Source organism: Camelus bactrianus, chromosome 16, assembly GCF_048773025.1.
Source record: "Camelus bactrianus isolate YW-2024 breed Bactrian camel chromosome 16, ASM4877302v1, whole genome shotgun sequence".
NCBI lineage: Eukaryota > Metazoa > Chordata > Mammalia > Artiodactyla > Camelidae > Camelus > Camelus bactrianus.
In genome coordinates this window covers 10,834,640-10,856,341 of record NC_133554.1, presented here as the reverse complement: position 1 = coordinate 10,856,341, position 21,702 = coordinate 10,834,640, and the positions used below count along the sequence as shown (strand labels likewise).

General features: G+C 45.5%; 2 protein-coding genes across 6 annotated transcripts in view; both read right to left on the bottom strand.

Moving 5' to 3' along the window:
- The window catches only part of ITGAE (integrin subunit alpha E), a 51,190-nt gene extending 49,392 nt beyond the window's left edge, over positions 1–1,798 (bottom strand). The window contains exon 1 of one of the 4 annotated variants that reach the window (XM_074342569.1): positions 780–1,798. In XM_074342569.1, the coding sequence (XP_074198670.1) occupies positions 780–813 (34 nt within the window). In that variant the 5' untranslated portion in view covers positions 814–1,798. The remainder of the gene's footprint in view (positions 1–779) is intronic. The other 3 variants (XM_074342568.1, XM_074342567.1, XM_074342566.1) reach the window with 3 other exon arrangements.
- A 142-nt stretch (positions 1,799–1,940) lies between these two features.
- NCBP3 (nuclear cap binding subunit 3) overlaps positions 1,941–21,702 on the bottom strand; it is a 33,299-nt gene continuing 13,537 nt past the window's right edge. Inside the window, exons 5-15 of one of the 2 annotated variants that reach the window (XR_012499443.1) lie at positions 21,179–21,307; positions 20,882–20,958; positions 20,072–20,180; positions 17,677–17,776; positions 17,287–17,390; positions 15,007–15,298; positions 13,499–13,653; positions 11,843–12,004; positions 10,889–11,051; positions 10,268–10,430; positions 1,941–2,982 (exon numbers count right to left, since the gene is read on the bottom strand). Coding sequence is in view for 1 of the 2 variants with exons in the window: in XM_074342571.1 (XP_074198672.1) it covers positions 10,322–10,430; positions 10,889–11,051; positions 11,843–12,004; positions 13,499–13,653; positions 15,007–15,298; positions 17,287–17,390; positions 17,677–17,776; positions 20,072–20,180; positions 20,882–20,958; positions 21,179–21,307 (1,400 nt within the window). In the remaining variant the exon portion in view is untranslated. Of the gene's footprint in view, positions 2,983–9,913; positions 10,431–10,888; positions 11,052–11,842; positions 12,005–13,498; positions 13,654–15,006; positions 15,299–17,286; positions 17,391–17,676; positions 17,777–20,071; positions 20,181–20,881; positions 20,959–21,178; positions 21,308–21,702 lie in introns of those variants that run through there. The other variant, XM_074342571.1, reaches the window with a different exon arrangement.

The following is a 21,702-nucleotide window of genomic DNA, read 5'->3' as shown; positions in this document are numbered from 1 at the left end:
TGCCTGCGGTCCATCTCATTCTTCCCTCCATCTTCTGACCAGTGTAGGAGGCCCCCCTGGAAGTCCACCCAGATCACTAGGCAGGACCACCCTGGCCTCAGGCTTGATCCGAGCAGCCCCAGGGGACTTGCTGACCACACTCAACCTCATCCTTGGGGCCTGGTGGGTGGGTGCAGGCTCCTGGCTTGGCTTGCCCCCAGGGGCTTCCATGAGAGTTTTAAAGGCCAGAACAGGACCCCAGACAGTGTGGAGAGGAAGCATCCCCTCCCCACACAGGTTCTCATGTGGGCCCTGACGTCAGGAACAGGAAGCAGGCTCCCCCCAGCATTCGCCCTCTGCCACACACAACGTCCACCTGCTCACAGGGTCCTTGCCCTCCTCAGCCAAACCCCTGGTCTATAAGAGAAGGGAGCTCTGCTGGGCAGGTGGGCATCGCCAGCCTCTGCACTTAGGGGACAAGCTCGGCCCAGATGTGAGGAGCTGCTTGGAGTGGGTGCTGGGGGAGAAGGCCCAGGGAGGGAGGGCAGGTGGCGGGAGGAACAAAGGGCAGAGGTCTGGAGTCCGAAGTCACAAAGTCACAGGCAGTCAACTCTGCCAACAGAGAGCCTCAGAGGCCCTTCCCAGCAAGCCTGGGGGTCTGGACACCCTGAGTGTGGGGACCCCTCCTGATGGGGGGTCCCCATACTCTCTCTGACCTCAGGCCCTGAGCCCCACCAGACACAAAGAAAGGCTGTGCTGAGGGCAAAGCCGCCCCCCAGGGCAGGGGGAGGCTGACTTACTGGTCACGCAGAGCAGAGTGTGCAGGAGCCACATCCTGGCTGGAGCAGAGGCAGCGGTGGGAGCCTCGGCCGCTCAGCTTCCCTCCTCGGCTCCTGGGCTGAGGTGGCCAGGAGGCGGGGACAGAGGCGCACACACAGGCAAGGACCACAGGCAGACAGGCACTTTCAAGTAGACTCAGACGCTCCCCTAGTATACGGCTGGCTGCGTGGCTTCCTCAGCAGTTGTGGGCTGGGTCCTGGGAGCTTAGAGACACCTGCCAGCCCTGCCCCCTCACCCACACTTTCATGGACCGGCAAGTGGAGTCTGGCCTGGGAACAGAGCTGAATGTCCCCGGCAGCAGATGTCTGAGATGTGGGAGCAGTATTAATCCGGCCATGGTTTATCATCCACATGGGTGAGTCCCAGCCCCTGCCCTGCTCTGGAATCCACCACCATACCTCAGCCCAGTGCCCAGCCTAGGGTCCCTGGCAGCGGTTCTCTCAGCAGTGGGAATGGGGTCCCCCTCCCACAGGAAGCACCCCCATAGCCAGAAACTGGGCTCCTGCCCCGGGCCTGCACCCTCGAGGCCCTGAGACAACAAAGGGCCAGGGGAGTGTAAAGACCCATGTACTGACTGAATCACCGCCTCCATTCGGCTTTGGCCGCATTCTCTTTAAAACCTGACTACAGCACCATGATGGGGGAAACAATTTCACAGAGCTCTGGGCTTCCCGAGCAACAGAAGTGAAATTCCATCAGTCTTTCAGCACACCTCTGATCCAACCCAGCAGCCCAGAGGACACACTGCCAATAGCCTGCAGTCATGTTTAAATGCCAACTTCATGACCTGTTGTCAAATTTTCCCTGTGTGACCGAGTCTGTGGCAGAAGTAAGTCTCTCCTGCACTCCTGCCCCGCAGACCGCGGGAAGCTCGGAGCAGAGCTGAGAGCTCTGCGATGAGGGTCCAGGTCTGCAAGGCCCAGCGTGGGCGCACCGGCCACCTGTGGCTTACTGAGTCCTTGAAACGTCACCAGTTGCTGAGGAACTGAATTTTCCTTTTTATTTAATTTGAATTAACTTACAATCAAAAAAGCAGGGGACTGTAGGTCTCTCTCACATGAAAGACTGCAGCCCCAGGGAGAGCACTTTGAAGTATGAATGTGTTAAAACGCAGCAGACAATGATGTTGACTTAATGACCAGATGAAAATCAATTTTATTTTGTTTCGCACAGTGAAAGCTGGCTTGGCCAAAGTTTTGAGAAGATTGATGTCACTTAAAACATTCTTGCATTGTTTGCTTTGGTCTGACAAAGTATCTCCAACTAGCATGATAGTTTCCTGACGTTACACAGTTGTTTGAATAGAAATTACAATTCGCTGTTTTCCGTACTATATACTGTCCAACAGAGACGTTAAACAGCTGAGAAAGCGAGGCTCCGGGTCTGACGAGCTGTCTGTCAGATCACAAGCCATCCCAAGTTGGCTTGACTTTGTTATAGGCCAGGGTCCTGGCTGTCTTCCCATACTCCAGGCTCAGGGACTGTACCCCCCCCCCAACTTGTTCCCAATGCCAGGGACACTTGGCAGAGCCAGGAGGGGCTCCTCTCCCACCACTGGCCCAGAGGGGAGCCGCAGCAGGGACAGTCTAGAACCCAGGACTACAGCTCACTGGAGATTTCTGAGAAGCGACTTCGGTTTGGAGTGTGCAAACTTCAGGACACCTCAGGAGGCCAGGCGAAGTAGATAAGTGGATGCTGGAACAGGTGCAGGGCCATTTTCTACATCTTTGGAGACTTCCAGAATGCCGACTCCTCCTGCATCCATCTAAGATGTATTTTCCAAGCTTGTTGGTGCCAGTATGGCAGACCCCTAATCATGAGCAGCCCGGGGCCCTTCAAGCCCTTCTGACAGTAACTGCTGTTCCCACAAACCCAGACTTAAGTCCCAAGGCAGAGCCAGGCTGTGCTCACAGCACCTAGTGCGAGGCGGGGCATTCAGCAACTTACGTACGTACCCAAAAGGACGTGAAAACGGCTTCCTAACTCACCTTCCTTTAAACAAATATTAAGGGACCAACTTGGGACATCCTACAACATAAGTGGACTGAACTCTTCAAAAAAAATGTCAATATCATAAAGGGCAAAAAAGGTTCAGGAATTGTTCCAGATTAAAGGAGACTAAAGAGGGGGTATTAAATGTAGTGTGTGATCCTGGATTGGATCCTAGAACAGAAAAAAAAAACTGCTTTAAATAACATTGTTGGGACAGTTGGCAAAACTGAAACATGAACCTCAGATTAGATACTACTGTACTGACTAGATAAACTTATACATTTCCTGAATTTGATAATAATACTCTGGTCACATGAGAGAATGTTCTTTTCTTAGAAAATGTACACTAAAACATTCAGAGGGTAAAGGGACATGGGGGATTCAAAGAACTCAAATCGATCATGATTGGGGGGAGGGAGGAGGGAGAGAAGGAAGGAAAGAATGAATGATAAAATGTGGCAAAGCGTTCTTTGTGCTAGCCTTGAAACTGTTGCATAATTTTGAAATTACTTCACCATAAAAAGTTGTAAGTTACAGGATAGAGATGTGTTCAGCACGAGGTCAAAGGACTAACTGCTCCGCCCTGAGAGTGAGTTAAAAGCACAATGACTCACCGGGGGATGGGGGCTGTTCCCAGATGCAGGTGATGTTTCTAACTGCCCACTTGCCATCTAAGTCCTAGGAAGCTGGGGAGAGGGCATTTGGAAGAGTGAGGACGTTGCTGAGGCTAGAGACAGGGTTGGCCAAGGGGCGCTGGGGGAGACGGCAGAGCAGCAGGGATCACTCCCATTGGCTGAGCGCTCAGTAGGGGCGCAGACTTGGTGCCGGGCCTCCCCTGAAAGCCCTCATCTGATCCTCACAAGCTCCTACTTGGTTCTCTCAATTTCTCAGATGAGGATGCTGGCTGACAGGTCTGGTTCCTCCAAAACCAGGACCCTGAACAACTACAAACCCTACTGCTTTCAGGCCCATGGGTCTAAACCCCTCCCAGTTCGTGAACTTTTAAAAGGCTGGGACCTCATTCCACTGGCATATACAGGGATCCTTGTGTTACTGGGTGCCATGGCCTGAACTGTGTCCCCTCTCCCAAATTTGTATGTTGAAGCCGTAACTCCCAATGTGACTATATTTGGAATTAGGGTGTTTAGGAGGTAATTAAGATCAGGGCCCTAATCCAACAGGCTTTGTGACCTTAGAATAAGAAGAGACATCTCTTTTCCACGTGCACACACCAAGGGAAGGCCGTGTGAGCACACAGTGAGATGCTATCTGCAAGCCAGGAAGAGAGGCCTCCTGAGAACCCAACTATGCTGGCACCTTGATCTTGGACTTCCAGCCTCCAGACTGTGAGAAAATTAATTTCTGTTATTTAAGCCACCCAGTCTGAGGTATTTTGTTATGGCAGCCTGAGCTGACCAAAACACTGGGCCTCCTCCTAAAAAATCTTCCAAATAAAACATTGAATGGCGCATGTGTACGTGTGTGTGGTGGGGAAGTCAGCTTTAGCAGGGAAGGGAGCCAGGGAGCCATCCCCTTGTCCTTTCATAACAGAGGGGCTGGGGAGGCAGGTGCTGCCCTGGGTCATGGAACCAAGGGTCCGAGGGCTTAGGCCTCTTGCTTGCCCTCAACTCCTTCCTGCCCAACTCCACTCCTGACGCTTGTTGGGAAAGCTCAGCAAAGATCCCAGAACTCATTAGCACCAGAAGGACACTGGACATCACCCTAGCCCTTTACCGGACAGGAAGGGGAAACGAGGTCCCAAGAAGTGAAGGGACTTGCTTGGTCTTTTCCAGTTTGTGTATGAGACAGAATGAGTCCCCAGAGCTCGGGGCCCAGGCCCAGCCACCATCCTATTTCACCCTCCCCCAAAGGACATCCTACCTGAGCAAAAAGCTCTGCCTCCTGCCCACGGGCCCTCTGACGAACCCTCACAAATAACGAGAGGACGCATCAGGGGATTAAACACACGACAGCCCCACAAGGGACAGGAAGGTCATGTCGCCTATCCTGTCAATGGTGTGGCTTTCTGCCCTCACTAACCTACATTGATCTGGGGGCAGAAGTGACAGACAGTCTGAGGTAACAAAGTCTCAACCACTGAAGACTGTCACCCAGAGCAGGATCTCTCGAAAACTGCTCCAACAAAGCCAGGTGAGAACCCTGGGGCCAGGTGCTGACTTCAGTGGGTTAAATGCCACCCCTACCCTGGAGCCGTATTCACAGCACAGCAAAAGCCCGCTGGGATGAATGCCTCTCAACTATTTGAAATAAGCTCTTGAAAAGCCAGCATTTCCCTAACTGCTCCCAGGAACATCAAAGTTTTGTGAGATGTTCGTAGAATTTCATTTAGAAAAAATGCTACCGTATTTTTTTTTCTTCTAAGATTTATTTTATAAACATGTAAGAAAAGTTCTACATTATTGTCGGGCAGATTACACAACAACAGTCTGCCTTGAAGCCAGTACGCTGTTCTCAAGATAATCAAAGACATTCTGTCCTTTCAGTTCCTCAAAGAAAAAAAAATGGTTTAACTTCGTTTACTTCTAGTAAATGTAAGATTTAAAAGCAAATATTTATACATCAAACTCATTTGTGCAGTAATTAATTAATCTGTGAAGTCATGATTTGCTGTTAACTTTAATCCAAATTGCTCATAGCATTTCACCAAAACTTCGCAACCGCTCGGCCTGAGAGTGGGAAGGCTACTTGAGGCAAAGGAGCTGCTGCCGGAACGCGTTCCGTTTCTTTTCGCCTTCTTTGCACTGCTGTCACCTTCCTCCCCATCTGGATCAGATGCTGAGACTGGCCCAGCAGTTCCTCTCTGGGGCCTCTCATCCACCTGCCAGCTTCCTTCCTGCCCTCCTAGGGGCAGGTGAAAGCTTTCTAAAAAAACATTCTGGGCCACCTACATGATTCTCCAGCAAATTCTTTACAGAGCTGGGCCACTTTCAGCTCAGATATGGCCAGATCATCGAAATCTGATTTTATGGGGGTCTAATTAATGAGACTGTTTCTTACGCAGTGCAATTTATGCATTTGTGAAGAATCTTCCTCTTTTTGAATCTGGAGGTCTCGGCTAGAAGGAGACCAGCCTGCAGACAAAGGTGCCAGGGCTGGGCTGGGCTACTGCAATTCACTCATTTACCAAACACTTTCTAGGCACCACTTACTCCCTCCGGGCTGGCCGGGTGAGAGGAACAGAGATAACAACACGAGGACGCCTGCTCACTAGGGGCTGCCAGCAAGGAAAAATAAACATGAAAATACGGTGTCGTGCGTACAAGGCAGGACTACGAGGAGCAGCCTGTAAGAGGGCTCTGGGGCCTCAGCACAGAGCCGTTCCTGCAGCTGGGGGGTTCACAGTCAGCGCATGTCTAGGGGGAGGCTGCCAGCTGCCAGGCAAGGCCCTCGGGCTGGGAGCCCCTGGGACAAGCCGGATGTGGCCCTGCTCTCACGGAGCTCACAGACTAGCAAGAAGACAAAGCAGGAGCAGGGAAGTGCAATGCAGGGTGCGGGGGTGCTGGCTTGGGGGTACAGAGATTTGGCATGACACACACATTTCACTTAGGCAAACATAATGGTATTTGTCTGAAAAAGTAAGGGGGAAAAAAGACAAGGAAAAAGGAAAATAATTTTAAGTCACCTGGGCCACTGCCGCTGCTGCCCTCCACCCTCCAGGCAGACGGGCAGGAGGGCCTGCGGCGAGCTGCCCCTGCTGCTCCTGTGGCCTGACTCGGTTCCCAAGAGCCTCTTCAACAGCGAACTGCTCACCTAGTGTGAGTCTAACACCTAAAATAAGCGTTTTTTGCACAACACGGCCCTAACTGCAGGGTAACCACTTCTCCTGGTGCTCAACCAAAGAAACCATGATCTTCTCCCACACGGGCAGGAACCAGCTGGGCTGGACTTCACGACCATGGTCCTCAACGTGGCACCTTCCTCACCGGCTCCAAGGGGAGCTGTGGTCACACTCAGTGCTTATCTTAGGCGTGATTTCTAACCTAACCCTGGAATGTAACGAGACTCCTTTGTGGCGGTACGGGGGACACTGGGTCTGGAAGTCGCAGTGGCTTCCTGGAGAGGTCTGCAAGTCCTTGAGGAGGAGGGAGAAGAGAAGGCAAAGGTGAGGTGGGATGAGGAGAGGACCAAGGGGTGTGTCGCTGGGGGAGGAACAGCACTGAGCAGAGCCTGGGAGGCTGGTGAGGTCAAGACAGATCCAGGAACTAGTGAGCAGAGAGCAGGGGAGGGTGGGGAGAACCGGCCAGAGACACCGCCAGAGGCTAGCTGCTGGCCAGTCCTGTGAGCTGTTAAAGGAGTTTAGAACTTATTCCAGTGGCAGTGGTGAAGCTTTGGAAAGGTTTTAGGTGGAGGAATAACAGGACTACCTTCTTCAGCATGTTCATCCTAAAGCTCATGCAAAGATGCCCAACACCATTAGTCACCAGGGAAAAGCAATCAAAACCACAATCAGATACCAATTCACGCCAGAAAATAACAAACGCTGACGAAGATGTGGAAAAACTGGAACGCTCATACATTGCGGGGGGAATGGAAACTGACACAGCCACTTGGAAAAACAGTCTGGCAGTTCTTCAAAAGGTTGAAGACAGAGACACCACATGACCCAGAAACTCCACTCCTAGGTATGTAACCCAAGAGTAATGAAAACGTATGTCCACGTACAAACTTGTACATGAATTTTCATAGCAGCAGTATTCATAAAAGCCCAAAAGTAGAAACAATCCAACTGTCCATCAACTGATGAATGGATAAACAAAATGTGGTACATCCACACAACGGACTATTACTCAGCAGTAAAAAGAAATGAAGTACTGATACATGTTACAACACGGATACACCTCAAAAATACGTTTCGTGAAAGAGCCAGTCACAAATAGCGACAAAGTGTGATTCCCATTTATATAAAGTGTTCAGAATAGGTAAGCCCATGGAGACAAAAAGCAGTTAGTGGCTGCCAGGGGAAGGAGGGAATGGGGTACTGCTAATGGGTACAGGGTTTCTTTCTGCTGAGGAAAATGTTCTAAAACTGATTACGGTGATGGTTGCACAGCTCTGAATATACTAAAAGCCATGGAAATGTACAGTTTAAATAGGGAAAGTGTATGCTATGTAAATCATATCTCAATAAAGTTGCTAACACCACCAAAAGTTCATCCCAGCTGCAGCGTGCAGAACGGAGAGAGAGAGACAGGGCTGAGGGACCTGTGGAGAGGCTGCTGCAGGGAGGGCCGGGGAGGAGGCAGTGGCTGAACACAGGGGAGGGGCCCAGGGGGTCAGACCAGAGGCGACCAGGGCCTTACAAGCTCTCCCAGGTAGCTGGTACCTCTCCTGAGAAGGAGAGTGGAAAACAGAAATGAGGTTATCTGCAATTGTTACCAAGCAGCAAAAACGTTATCTAAAATCTTCACTGTGTGAAGACTGAAAGGAATACGAAGAGTGTGCAGCCCTGCTGCCCTCAGGCACCAAGAGCATCCAGATAAAAGCATGCTGAGTTGCCACCAGGGGACGGTCCTGCCTGCCCATCCTCGCTCCCAAACTCCTAAGAAAGGGCCTGGGTATCCGGAGCATGTGGAAGATGTTACAAGATCTGAGAGCCTGAATATGGGCTGAAAAGCGACAGGCAAAGGCCAATAACTTTGGGAAATACTCTTAACGTCTCCAAAGGTGATTTTTTAGGTTCTGCGTGTTTGTGAGAACTGCAAGGCTGCTGAAGTGGGCATTTTCTTGATTGGGTTAAAGACCCAGCTTTAACCACACACCACCACCCTTCCTCAAAGTCTTCCCTGACATCTAGCGGGAGACTGGTGAGGGGCTAAAAAGCCTGGGACACATGGGCCTGAACAACTGGTGGGGAACACAGAAGTCTAAGAAGGGGCGTTTTCTGAACCCCACAGAGACCATATCAGTGGGGACCCTGGCCACAGGGACACCTCTGTCTCACAATTAGACCCAGAGACTGGGATGGGAATGGGGTGGGGGTAAGTTCCCGTTCACAACCTCGCGCACACCCTCAGTTGTCTCCTCGCCCCTCCCTGCACCTGCAGCAGAAAGCAGCACTGGCCAGCCCACTGCAGCCGCAGCTCTGGGAAGAGCAAAGCACCGCCATGACACACCAGCAGAGCCAGCAGCTCTGACACCGGCCCATTCACCTGCTAGATGGGGAAACTGAGGCCCAGGCCTGTGGAACAGAGCCAGGGGTTGGCATCCAGGTCCGACTCTCCAGCCCCTGCACTTCTCACTTGACCAACCCCCAAAACCCTGCCCCCGCCTCAAGGACCTGGCTCTCATCTGTGTGTTCACAGGCAAACAGCTGGGAAACCTCAGAAACTTTAGGTCTCAACTGGCAGAGAAACCAGAACCATCTCTTTCCTAGAATCCTATTAGGAAGCTGAAACATACCATGGCTAAGCACTCTGATCTTCCTAGAGGGAGGGGAGAGCAGGTTAAACAACAAAACATGAACAATACAGCTTCTGTGGCAGCCCTCAAGTCTCACAGCCCTTTCCTTTCTAACAACAGCGCTCATTCTGCCTTCAGTCACACCACAGTGCCAGCAACTGTCAATGGGACCACGAGCTCAGCCATGAGTAAAGATCTCTACAACCCAGAGCTGCACCAGGCACCAAACACTCCAGACAGGTGAGGAGTTGTGACATCACAAAAGGGACAGAGGCTTATTCTCCCTAACTCCTCAGTTCTACTGAGTTGAAGAGAAACACTATTTTTAAGCCTGCAGAGGTATACAAACACTAAAACACTTCAATATAAAAATCAGATAGGAAGACAAAATAACCTACTGCCTTTTTGTGGTAAACTCATTTGAAAGAAGTGTTAGAAATAAACGAACTAAAATTTCTATCACTATTACCTTATTTGCCAGTTTTGAATGATGTCTTCAAGTGCCAGAACTTAGAGACAGAAAGGGTAAGCATCAGTGTGTCACTTCTGAAGTAGCAATAAACACCCGGTTCCCATCACAGATGGATGGGTTTTTTTCCCTACAGTGACCCCAAAGCAAGATGAACTCTACATACAACAGACTATACAGTTAGGATCATTTAAAAATAATGAGACTCCTCTCTTTGCCTTCTTCCAAAGTATATAATATATATTTAACAGCACATTAGAAGACACCACTTGAGCTTCCCTTGTAGCCAACAGGAAGTATTTTCACATATAAAAATTAAAAATTTAAACTTTTAAATCATTATTATTTTTTCAACATAATACAGACATAAAAATTGTTCAACATTAACCCATGACCCCGCCCCTAGCACAAAAATCCACCCCAAATCCAGAAGTCACAGTTTTTTGCTCCTAAAAATCCCACAGCACTGAACTTGATCTTCACTTCAAGCTGATGGCTAACGAGAGGCCCCTGACAGAGACCCCCAGGGAGGGAGGAAGGGCGGGTGACGCTGCGGCTCGTATCTACCTGGGCGGCACGGCTGCACCTCTGAGGTCAGGTCCATGAGATTCGGCCCCCACACTAGGGTCCTGGAAGGGTGAGCTGGCAGCTTCCCTCATCTTCCCCCTCGAAGGCTGTCCAATAAGCACCTGGGAATTGACTTTTCTTGGGAAAAGGGTGCTGGTAACAGCTGTCAGGGCCAAGGCAATAGTGAGAAGTTCAGTTCTCTGCTCTTTGGATGAACTGTGTAAAACATTTCTTTTAAAAGACACAATGTTAAAAATATTAAGAAAAATGTCTACAAAATCTGGAGGGCTGCCTTTTCCTCAAAGGGTAAAGCTTGAGGGGTGGTGGGAAAAGAATTGAGGGCCCAGAACTATCACTCTGCAGCAAAAGACTAGATAGATGCCCTTCAAAACACGTCACATTCTTAAGACGTCTTGCTGAAGCAGCAAGAGCGAGGGTGACCACAAGATCGGGAGGGGCGCCAACTCCCACAGAGAGGGTTCCTACTGTGCGCCCCACCCTGCGCAAGAATGTCAGGCTTCAGGGCAGCTGCCTTGGCCCCAAGGGCATCAGGACTCTGCCTCTGAACCAGAGCTGCTTTCCCGACTAACTTCAATCTGGAGAGATGGTAAGTTATCTAACCGGCTCTTCTTTTGGCGAGACTGTTCTTTCTCCTTAATCAGAGCCCCCCATGCCCTTTGCAGCTCCGAGTCATCTTCCTCAGTGCCGGGAGCCCTGTGATCCGCTTTCTTCAGGTTCTTTTCTTTGGTCTTGGGTGCAGATCCTAAGCGAGTCCATAAACCACCTGTTTGGGTGAGAAGGTATTTCAGCTTTGGCAGTGGATGCTGAGGAACAGGCTGGTGCTGAGGAAGCAGGGGAAACACTGGGGGATCTGTGGCATTAGCAGCCACGGGGTGGCCTTGGGCAGATCATCTCACTTCCCTGGCTGTGGCCTCCTGCCGGCAGACTGAGAGAACTGGACCCAGCAGGGGAGTTTACAGTGTGGGTACAGGTGCGCCCCCACCCCCACACTAGGCATCTCAGAATCACCGGGCAGGAGGCTTGTGCTACCCTCGCCCCTCCCTGGGGAGACTCCCCACTCCGTGTCCGGAGTGGGCCGTCGCAGCTTGTTCCCAACTACAACATTCTGCAAACTGATGGGCCTGCTATGCTGCACACTTTCAGATTTTGTCCACACTCCATTAATTTTTAAAGTATTAATATTTAACAATAGAGAAATACGTGTTTAGAATTTCATCGCCTAGCCATACTACAAGGCAATTAAAAGTTTCATTTGTAAAGACTATAACAGTGTGGAAAAATGACTATGATAAAATGCTGTATGAAAAAAGCAAGATACGTATATGGACAAAGACTGGAAGAGTACACACGAAACTAAAAAAGCATTTGTACTAAACAGAAACATTCAAGGATGGTTTTTTCCCATTTTCTAAATTTTCCATACTGATGATGATGACAACGATTATAACGGAAGGGGAAAATTCACTTCTGGTATATGCTGTTTCCTACCTCTGCTACACCCACTGTCTCTGTACTCACCCAGTTCCCATGCCCATCAGTTTAAGTGTTACCAACCTGATTTCTTCTCCCGAGTGTCAGAGTAGAGGCCTTTAACATCTTGCCTGGGAACACCTAGCCTACTATGTACATCAGAAAAGGGCTCTCTCCAAACGACTGGGTTACTACTAAAAGCCTTTTCCGGAGAATACGGTCTTTTTCCTAATCGCTGGCGTATATCTAGAAAAAGAAAAGTACTACCGTGACCATGCACATACGCTTTGCAGTCTGTACTGTCAAGTTGAGGTCCCTCCAGGACCTGGAGCCACACGTCCCCACGTGAGGATAAGGGGCCTGACACAGCAAGCTTCTAAGAGCCTTCCCTCTGTGCAGTAAGTCTGGATTCCCCCATGAAAATTCAAATGAGAACCCCCAGGAGATGGCAGCGGGGGCGGGCAGGAATCTAGGCTGACTGCTCCAGAAAGGAATTTCTGAGGCAGAATCAACTGTTTTGTGTGGCTTTTTTTGTTTTCAGTAGAATCAAACAGAGTAACTAATTTACAAACATTTCAGCTAACAAGAAATACTGCAAGCTCCCTGAGGGCAGAAGCTGCAATCTTTGAACAATAAGAAGCTCTCAATAAGCTATTACATTGAACAATGAATGTAATGAGACTGACAAAAAGCAAAGGATCAAGGGAGGATGTCCCAAATCAAATTTGTTTTTCCTTCAACACCCACCCCCACCACCAATCCCCAGCCTAGAAATCTGCCTGTCCTGAGGAGCTCCCTCTCACAATAACAGCAACAAAAGCACATTTATTAGCAAGCCATCATGCTGGGCTCCCACCATGTTGCTGCTTCTCTCCAGAATAGCATCCCCATCTTTCAGTCCCTCAGGGCTGAGCCCCTTGGCTTCTCTACCTTTCCTCCCACACTTCCCAGTGCCAAGTCTTCCTCCTTTAGAAGGACTGACACTCTCGTCAATTCTGTTCCCAATCTAGTTCAGGCCCTTGTCATTTACTTAACTCTCTATCGCATCCTACTCTGTCATCAAGTTATCTTTCCAAAATAGACATGAGATTAGGTTACTTCCCACCTCAAAAAACTGAGATCCTATCTCTTCTTCAAGGCCTTGCTCCACAGCCACGTTCTCTGAGAAGCCTTCCACAACAGACCTTCCCCAGCAGACCCACCTCCCCTCTCTGCTCCCACAGCCCACTGCGCACAGTGCCCTCTCAGGGCACTTACTTCATTCTGCTTTGGGTGGAATTATCTGAACGTGTGCCTTTATGTTTTCCCATTTGAGTTCTACGAGGACTTTGCATCCCCTGCGAGGACTTCTAACACTCTCAGCACCTAGCGTGGCACATTGCAGGCATGGCCAAGTACCCACCACGTGCGTGTTTGCACACATAAACTAACCAGTTCAAATTCTTGACTATTTATACAACAACCCAACTTAATTTCTGTTATCCTTATGTATAAAATACACCAAAGACATTCACAGTAGAATACTTACTTGGGACAAAAAATCTTGAGAGCTGGTATTGCAAATGTCTGATTAAATTTCATACCCTGAAGTTCCAGTATCTAAGCCGAAATTTTAAGTGATGAATCAGGACAACTAAATTGGTCCACAACGGACAGCGTTTAATCCAAGAACCTATCCTTGCCTGAATCTGCTTTCTGGAACTCAGAATGAAACCCGGGAACACAACTGACCAATAATACCTGTTTTAGCGCTGCTGCCCGGTGGCCGTGGACGTGGGTGTTGACGTTTTTCATCTAACAAATGTCGGACATCTGCAAATTTCTCAGATGGTAATTTGTTACCAATTCGGTTTTTTATATTGCTTGTGGATAGAGTATCTGACCTCATGGAGTTCCTTTAAATAAAGGGGTGGGGAGGGCACAGTAAATCAATTTCAACTGTGGGATAACACTCACACAACAATCTCATAGGCTTTGGGAAAAACAAATTAAGAAACCCAATCTAATATGGCCAACATTCACTTACAAATACCACACACCAATAGTTATTTGCTTATAAAAGTCACTATCAGCCGGCTGTAAAGAGGCCAGCTGGGGCGAGCAGGTCCTTGGGTTTTCTGCGGTGGTTTCCACACATGGCCCCTGTGCGCTACTGTTGAGTAATTATGAGTCCTCTTCTCCAGGACAGACGTTAAGGAGAGGCCTGCAAAGGGCTGGCAGCCCCTGCTCACGCAGGCTGTGCTCTGGATGCAGTCTAGATACGACCAAGTCTACAATGCCTGTCTTTAGAGGGCAGACGTCTCTGTCAAAGACACCTCCCTGAGGGGACGAGCCATATGCTGGCAGCATTCCCCATCAGAAAGGTCTCTACAAGCTAAAAGTAAGGATGTGAACAAAGCCATACAAACAAACCAGCCTGAAAGTTGATTTCCTCTTTTCCCAAACACATCATCAAGAACACCTAGCGAGAGTACCCCTAGGCTCCAGCCCTTTGAGCTGTGCATAGGCGACCTGCCCTCAGAAATCTGCTTAGCTTCACTAGTCATCAAAGAGATGCATTTTAAAATAACTGTAACTTTTTTTGCTCATGAATAGCAAAAATCAAAGTGATAATACCTAAGGTTGGTGAGTATGCAGGTAACAGGTGGTAATGCAAGAGAGTAAAACCTTCCTGCAAGGAAATTTAGCAGTGGAGGAGCAATACCACATTTTAAAACATACACCATTTTGTGCAATAACTGAAGTTTATCATTAGTGCAACAGTAAGAAAACAGAAATCTAAATGTCTGTCAGTTAGGGACTGGTTAAATAAATCATGGCACTTTCAAACAATGAACTACCTATGGTTGAAAAAATAGCAGCTATCTGTAATAATTAAATGGAAAAAGCATATTTCAAAACAATGTAAATAGTATAACTTCATTTTTGTACAAATGTAGCTGTAATTTCTCCATGTGTTACATGTACACATAAAACCAGCAGGAAGGTTATTCACCCAGTTGCTAACAGCAATCCTCTAGGAGAAGATGAGATTCCAGGTCTTTCACTTTCTACACAGTCTACAGTTTTTATAACAAGGATCACTTCTTATACATCAAGGGGAAAAATCAGACACTTTTACTCAAATTCTACAAAGGACTGAAATCTGAATAGATATAAAGGATTATAAAATTAGGAGGAATTAAGAAAAAGTTAGCATTTAAATTAAATTAAAAGCTAGCATCGATAGAAAGAAAAAATGTTTTTACCTGATATTTTTCAACTGGGATTCCACTTCATCAGCATACATCGTCATTTTCATGCTTTTCTTTGGTGAAGGAGTGGAAATCATTTTCAGTTCCAGATCATAGTCCATTTCATCGGAGTCTGAGCTGCTGGCACTGGATCGCCTCGACGTGCTCCGCTCCCGAGTCTGCTTGAGGGCTGGGACCTCCTCGTGGTACTCCACCACGACCCTGTCGTCCGCGTCCATGTCCTGGTCCTCCTCCTCCTCCTCCTCTTCCTCCTCTTCAATGGGTTCCTCTGGAACATTCACTAGTCCTAAGGGATTTAACCAAAAAACATTAGGAAAAGTGTTAAAACTAACAAGTCCGATTTTCTATTCTATGTCGGTAAACGCTTTAAAAGATGGGGTTCCCATCCTAAGAGTTTACTGGAGCATTATCTATAGTAGTGCTAACCTGGTTACCATTCTGACCCCTACAACACAAGAACAGCTAGGTAAAGTAGGGCCTAGCAGCCTGATGCAGTATTGTGAAGTTATCTAAAATACAGTCCATCATCATTACTCAGATTCTATACTTGGGAATTTTCCAAATCCATTCATAACTCCAGAATCAATACCTATGTGCTTCTGTGGTCACTTGTGGACATGCACAGAGCAGCAGAAAATCTGAGGCACTCGACACGCATGTTCCCACCAGAGGGCAAACAAGGCCATGCCTTTTTGTCTCCATCTCTCACACTGGAAACAAGTGTCCTTTCTGCAGCCTAGTGAGTGCTGCTTTTTAACATTTTTGTAGCTTTTTATTGGTGATTTCACTGCTTAAAACAGCCTCTAAGCATAGTTCTGAAGCTGTCTAGTGTTACCAAGCATAAGCAGGCTATGATGTGCTTTATGGAGAAAACCCGTGTGTCAGATAAGCTTTGTTCGGGCATGCGTTACAGTGCTGTTGGCCATGAGTCCAATGCTAATGAACCAACCTATGTATCAAATAAGGTCTCTTTAAACAGAAACACACACCAAACAAGGTTGTATGTTGATCAGTTGATGAAAATAGTGTGACCAGAGTCTCTGAATGGTTTGGTATTTGCTACTTCTATGATCATAGTGATTTCACAGAACATAACCACCACAAATAATGAAAATCAACTGTACGTTTAAAGGTCATGGAAAAATGCTTGTAAGTGGAAGAAGTAGAATATAAAACAGACGTCTTCAACAGTTATTAAAATACTTATTGTGAAAAAAGAAAATAGGAAAAATGTAAAATGAAATCAGTTATTGCAGAGCACTAGAATTAGAGGCAATTTGCTTTTTAATTTCTTTAATATGAATATAAAAATTACATGATGAAAATATCTTAAAGCAACTGAAATTGGAAAAGCAAAACTGTGTTAACAGAAAAGTACCTGCATTAAGATGCAGATTTCATATAATGATTTGTAATGGAAAAGAGTCTGAAAAAAAAATATGTATGTAAATGTGTAACTGAACTGCTTTACTGTATACCTGAAACTAACATTGTAAACGACACTTCAATAAAAAATAAGAATTAAAGAAAAAAAAGATGCAGATTTCAAATATACAAGTTTGGATATTCACATTAAATTAAAATGTATAGATTTCACCTCTCCCTGTCCCTATTTACAATGATAAATGTGAATGCACGTTACTCCATGTTTGTATGCTGACTTGGCTGGTTCTACAAAGCACATAGAAGATCTCACAGGACTCACAGATATCTCTCAAAATTAAAACAAATTTTTATAAAGCATAATGAAAATGGTTCTTTTACAACAAGCACCCAAAGGAAGGAAAAAGAGGAGGGAGGGAGGGAGAAAAACAGAAAGAAAGAAAGAAGAAACTAAATGAAACCCAAGTCATGGTCTCCCACTTTACTGAGGCAGTCACGTGCACAAGCCAACAAGCATGGAACCCTAGACAGAGCAGCCTATTTTCATCATCAGACAAAGAAACAATAAAATCAACTCATCTGACAAAATAAATTTAAACAATTTTTTTCGTGCAGCTTTTGATGTTAATTGAAAAATGAGATTCCTAAGAAAAGCTTTAATTTTCCCTACATTTGGCCTTTATTGTTAGAACAGCTTTTATAAAATCATTTGACCTCTTTGGGCAATTTAAAATTAACTGTGACTTGACTTACTTTCTTATATGTTGGCAGAGGGTGAGGGCAAGGAAGAGAGGATGATAAAGTTTGGAACCTTAAAAGACTGTGTTAAGAATAAAAATACGATTTCGGGAGCCAAACATGTGTCTACCCAAGAGCTGAGCAGGCAACTACCGGAATGTCGGTGTTTATAGGACGTCAAGCCAACGTCGTCCCCAATCAGGGCTCTCTTCTTGATCACATCCCGCTGAATGCGACGGGAATGGTATCTTCGCTTCCTGCACATTGCCAAAATAAGAACACAATCAAAAACCAACCTTGAAATCCACAAATTAACGTCAGCTACACACTTTCACAATGTTAGGTAATGAAACAGAGACATTTGAAGTGAACCTGAAACTCAGCATTCTCACACCATTTACCATAGTTAAAAATCTTTAACTCCTTCTTCTTGTCTTCCTTCAAGGCCACACATGGTATGACATCCCACTGCAGAATACCAGGAAGGACTGAGAAAAGCTTAAGTACTGTTTAAATTATTGCATTTTAAGGTTTTGGACTCACCAAGAATTACTAAGAATTCCTTTCATGCCTCCATAATTTGGATTCCCATATTTCATGTAATACTGACTTCTCCTCGCTGCTCCAAGTTCCTTTTTGTCATCTAAAAATTAATTACAACAGTTATGACGATTTTCTGTGGGTGTGAAGTTGAATCAGTTTAAAAAAAAAAAAAGAATGCTCTACAGAGCTAGGATCAGATCAGCACAATCTGCCAACAAAAGGGGAAGACACACAGTACACATTCACTCTCTGGATGCCTACTAATGCAGTGCATTGTGGAGAGGGTGGAGTGAAATTCAGAGATGAATAAGGTTAAGCTGCTGTTAAGGAGCTGACTGACCTCATAGAGAAATACTATTTTAAAAAACTGAAACAATACAATATAGTAGGTTCTAAGAAGCGTAAAACAGCTTCAGTCATTACTAGTGTTCAGGAATCAAAAAGGTTTTAGAAGAGGTAGCATTTTCACTGCCCCCCAGAATGAAAACACTCCAATAACACAGATTCGGGTTAAAGAAACAGATTATACCTAAGTCCATATATTTGGGAAGCCATTTTTTTCTCCATTTGACTGTGATGTTCCTCAAAACAGCTAAAGGAAAACAGCATAGCAACATAGATCTATATAATGCACTCAAATGGCCCCTCAAATAAGTAAATGTAGAAAAGATCCCATTGATCAAGTTAAAAAGTTAACAGGAAGAACAGGTGGTCGGTGACCATCCATATTTTAGGTCTCTGACAGCTTCCCAGGCACCCACTGACTGCAAGGATGAGGAAGTGCCCAGTGCTGCAGGTAAACTTAGTGGCACAAACCAGAAGTTTCACCCTAGGAAAAACATGCCCACCAGCTTCTTGGAGAAATGGCTGATTCCAGATCTGGGGCAGGGACAGTACAAGTTGAGTCTGGAAAAACAAGATGTTTTATTGTGCCATAAAGGAAGAAAGTGCTCAAAGAAAGAGGCAGGCATGTCAAAGGAACACAGCTTGAAGGGGAGCTACTGGCCAAATCCAAGATAATCTGTGAATCAAAGCAGCAATAGAATGCCTGAGACTCACTAAATAAAATAAAACTTCATGAATCTAAACTGATATAAATAAGTAGGTAAATGGGTAAAAATGGGAACATTTTTTCCTTACAAAAGACTGCCAACTAATAAAGAAAAGAGAAATTTAAAAAATCATGAATGGATGCTAAAGCGACTGCATGCAAGTTTGATGAGCAACAGGCTATTTACATAATCTCAAAGTATCTCCCCACAAATCTTAAACTTATAAATGGAAAAGAAGTAATTTTACAGTGGAGAAACCTGGCAACCATTACCTTAACCAAGTGATGAAGGTTAACATTCCCACAAATGGGACAAATAAATACAATGTGCCTGCTGATGTGATGAAAACAACACGACATCACTTCTGTGATATTTTTGCCTAAAGTGCACAACCTGAATCTAATGAGGAGACATCAGACAAACCGAAACTGAGGGGCAGCTTGTAAACTGATGACCCTGTCCCCTTTAAAATTGTCTTAGTCAAGGGAGACAAAGCAGAGAAGCAGTTCCACACTCAGGGAGACTGAGGAGACATGGCATACTTCAACACGCGGTCCTGGAGTGGATCCTAGTTTAGTGGGGGAGTAGTACAAAGAATGATCCAGATTTATTTGACAATCATCACCATCAACAAGAACTTCTAACACTTACACAGCACTCCCTGTGTGACAGGCAGTTTTAATATAAAGAGAGGGGGAACTACAGGAACTGGTAAAATCTGAATGTGGATTATGGATTAGGTAATAGCATTGTATTAAAGTTAAATTTCCTGATTTTGATAACTGTGTGTAAGACAAAGTCCTTGTTCTTCAGAAATATGTACTGAAGTATTCAGGGGTGTAAGGGCTGTCATCGCCAATGAACTCTCAACTGATTCAAAATACACATATACATATATTATTAACGCATACCAAAATCACTGTGCATAAAAGCCTTATGAATTGTTAAAAGGCTCTTAATTTAATTCCTCAGAGAATTAGAGTTGAATGTCACCATTAGCAATTTCCAGGAAGATACTGCTGTGATACATAAAATATAATTTTAAAAAGTTTTCACAGTTCAGATGAAAAACTGGTTGAAAAGCACATGGGGCAAACCAGCTTTAACGGAAAATAACTTACCTTAGCCAGAAATCACAAAAGTATATAAATAGCTAATATTCACTTTCAAAGTCTGAAATTCCAACTCAGACAGCAAGCCTTCAATTTTATAAGCACAGAATATGACAGTTTAAAGGATCTTTGAGTTACTCGATCTAACTTCCGATTCAAAAGAGAAGGATGTCACTCGATAACAGGTCACTTTCACTAAAAATAAAAATCAATACCAATTACCACATTTACCTTTTGTAGCAAATCTCATGAATAACCTATTTCCTTTAGCAAGTTTGTTAGCTGGACGAAGATCGTTTCTTAGCAAAGACTCTTCTTCTACCTGAGACAACGTGTCCAGCTTAAGAGAAAAGAACATTTTCAATACAAAAATTAACGCTTTTTTCATATTTATTGAGTAGCAAAATTATTAAGGAAGCAATCTGCCTTTAATAATACCCACCAGCATTACTGCAGAACGTCTAAGTCAGAGGTCTTCCCTGACCACCCTGTCTAATCATCTCCATCTTTCTCTAACCGCTTACCCTTCTCTATTTTTCTCCACAGCACTCATCACTTCTGGACATTATATTATATACCTGCGTACTGTGTATTGTCTGTCCTCTCCACTAAAATGTAGACTCCAGCAGAGCAAGGACTTTGATCTGCTTGACGCTATATCCCCAGCACCAAGAATCTGGTATATTTAAAGATATTCAATAAATAACTTTTAAATGAATACACTTTAATATTTCCAACAATAATAGATACTCCATTAGGAAATATGCCAATATTCTTTAATTTTACTGATGAGATAACACTGAAGTATTTCTCAATAAAAACATTTCTTTAATACAGAAGTGTGAGTACTAAGATCTTAAGACAAAGCATTCACTCCAGCCACAGGAACTTCAAGGCCAAGAGTCTGGTGCCCTCTCAGAAGGTGTAATGGTGGAAGTCAGAGGAAGAACACAACTTGCTAAGTCTTTAAGGCTTAAATAACGCGATAGGAAGCAAGTGTTTACAGCGCAACCTTCCACGCATCTTTGTCCTCTTACTGACCTCTACATCACTTGAGTTCTCATCTTCAACTTCTCCTTCTTCAGCCTCATCATCATCTGAACTGTCTTCCTGTTTGTCTAAAACGGAATGTGAGGGACAAGATGAACCTTAACATAACTCCATCTCATATACGTTAAAAGTCTAATATTTCCTCCTCCTCTTAACAAATGACCCAAAGCATCATAGCTTATTTCAGAAATAGCTGGCGATGAGATGCTATATAACACTTTGCATAGAAACTCAAACTGCAAAGAACAGGACTTGCAGCTCCAAAGCCCCTCCTTCGTGGTCAGTTACCTTTTTTACTTTTCTCAGATGACTTGTCCTCACTGGCATCCCTGCTTCTTATCTTATCCAGGGCTGGCAGGGAGCTCATGTTGATAAGGGCTCGTGTGGCTGTTATTTCATCCAACCAAACCACATTACCTAAAATAAGATGTAAAATAACACTGAACGTCGCATTCAAATGGTAACTTTCTTGAGGGCAGAGAATATATCATATTCATCGCTACAGTGTCATTCAGCTGGCATCAGTAAGCGTACAAACCAACTAAGGAAAGGAAGTATACAGAAAGTGGTAGCAAAACCTCTGATAAAGTTAGCCCAGAGCTGCATTCCCAAGCTGGGTTCCACAAAAGAATGGTCAAGTATTCCACGAAAAAGAGCTTCTGTATATTAAAACCGCCTGGCACACAGTGAGTGTTACGCACAACTGTTAGCAGTTCTTGACAATGATGACGACTGTCAGAGAAATTTGGATTATCCCTTATTCTTCTGCCCTCTCCATGGAAGCCCTCTGCTGTCCCTTGTCATCTGGACAT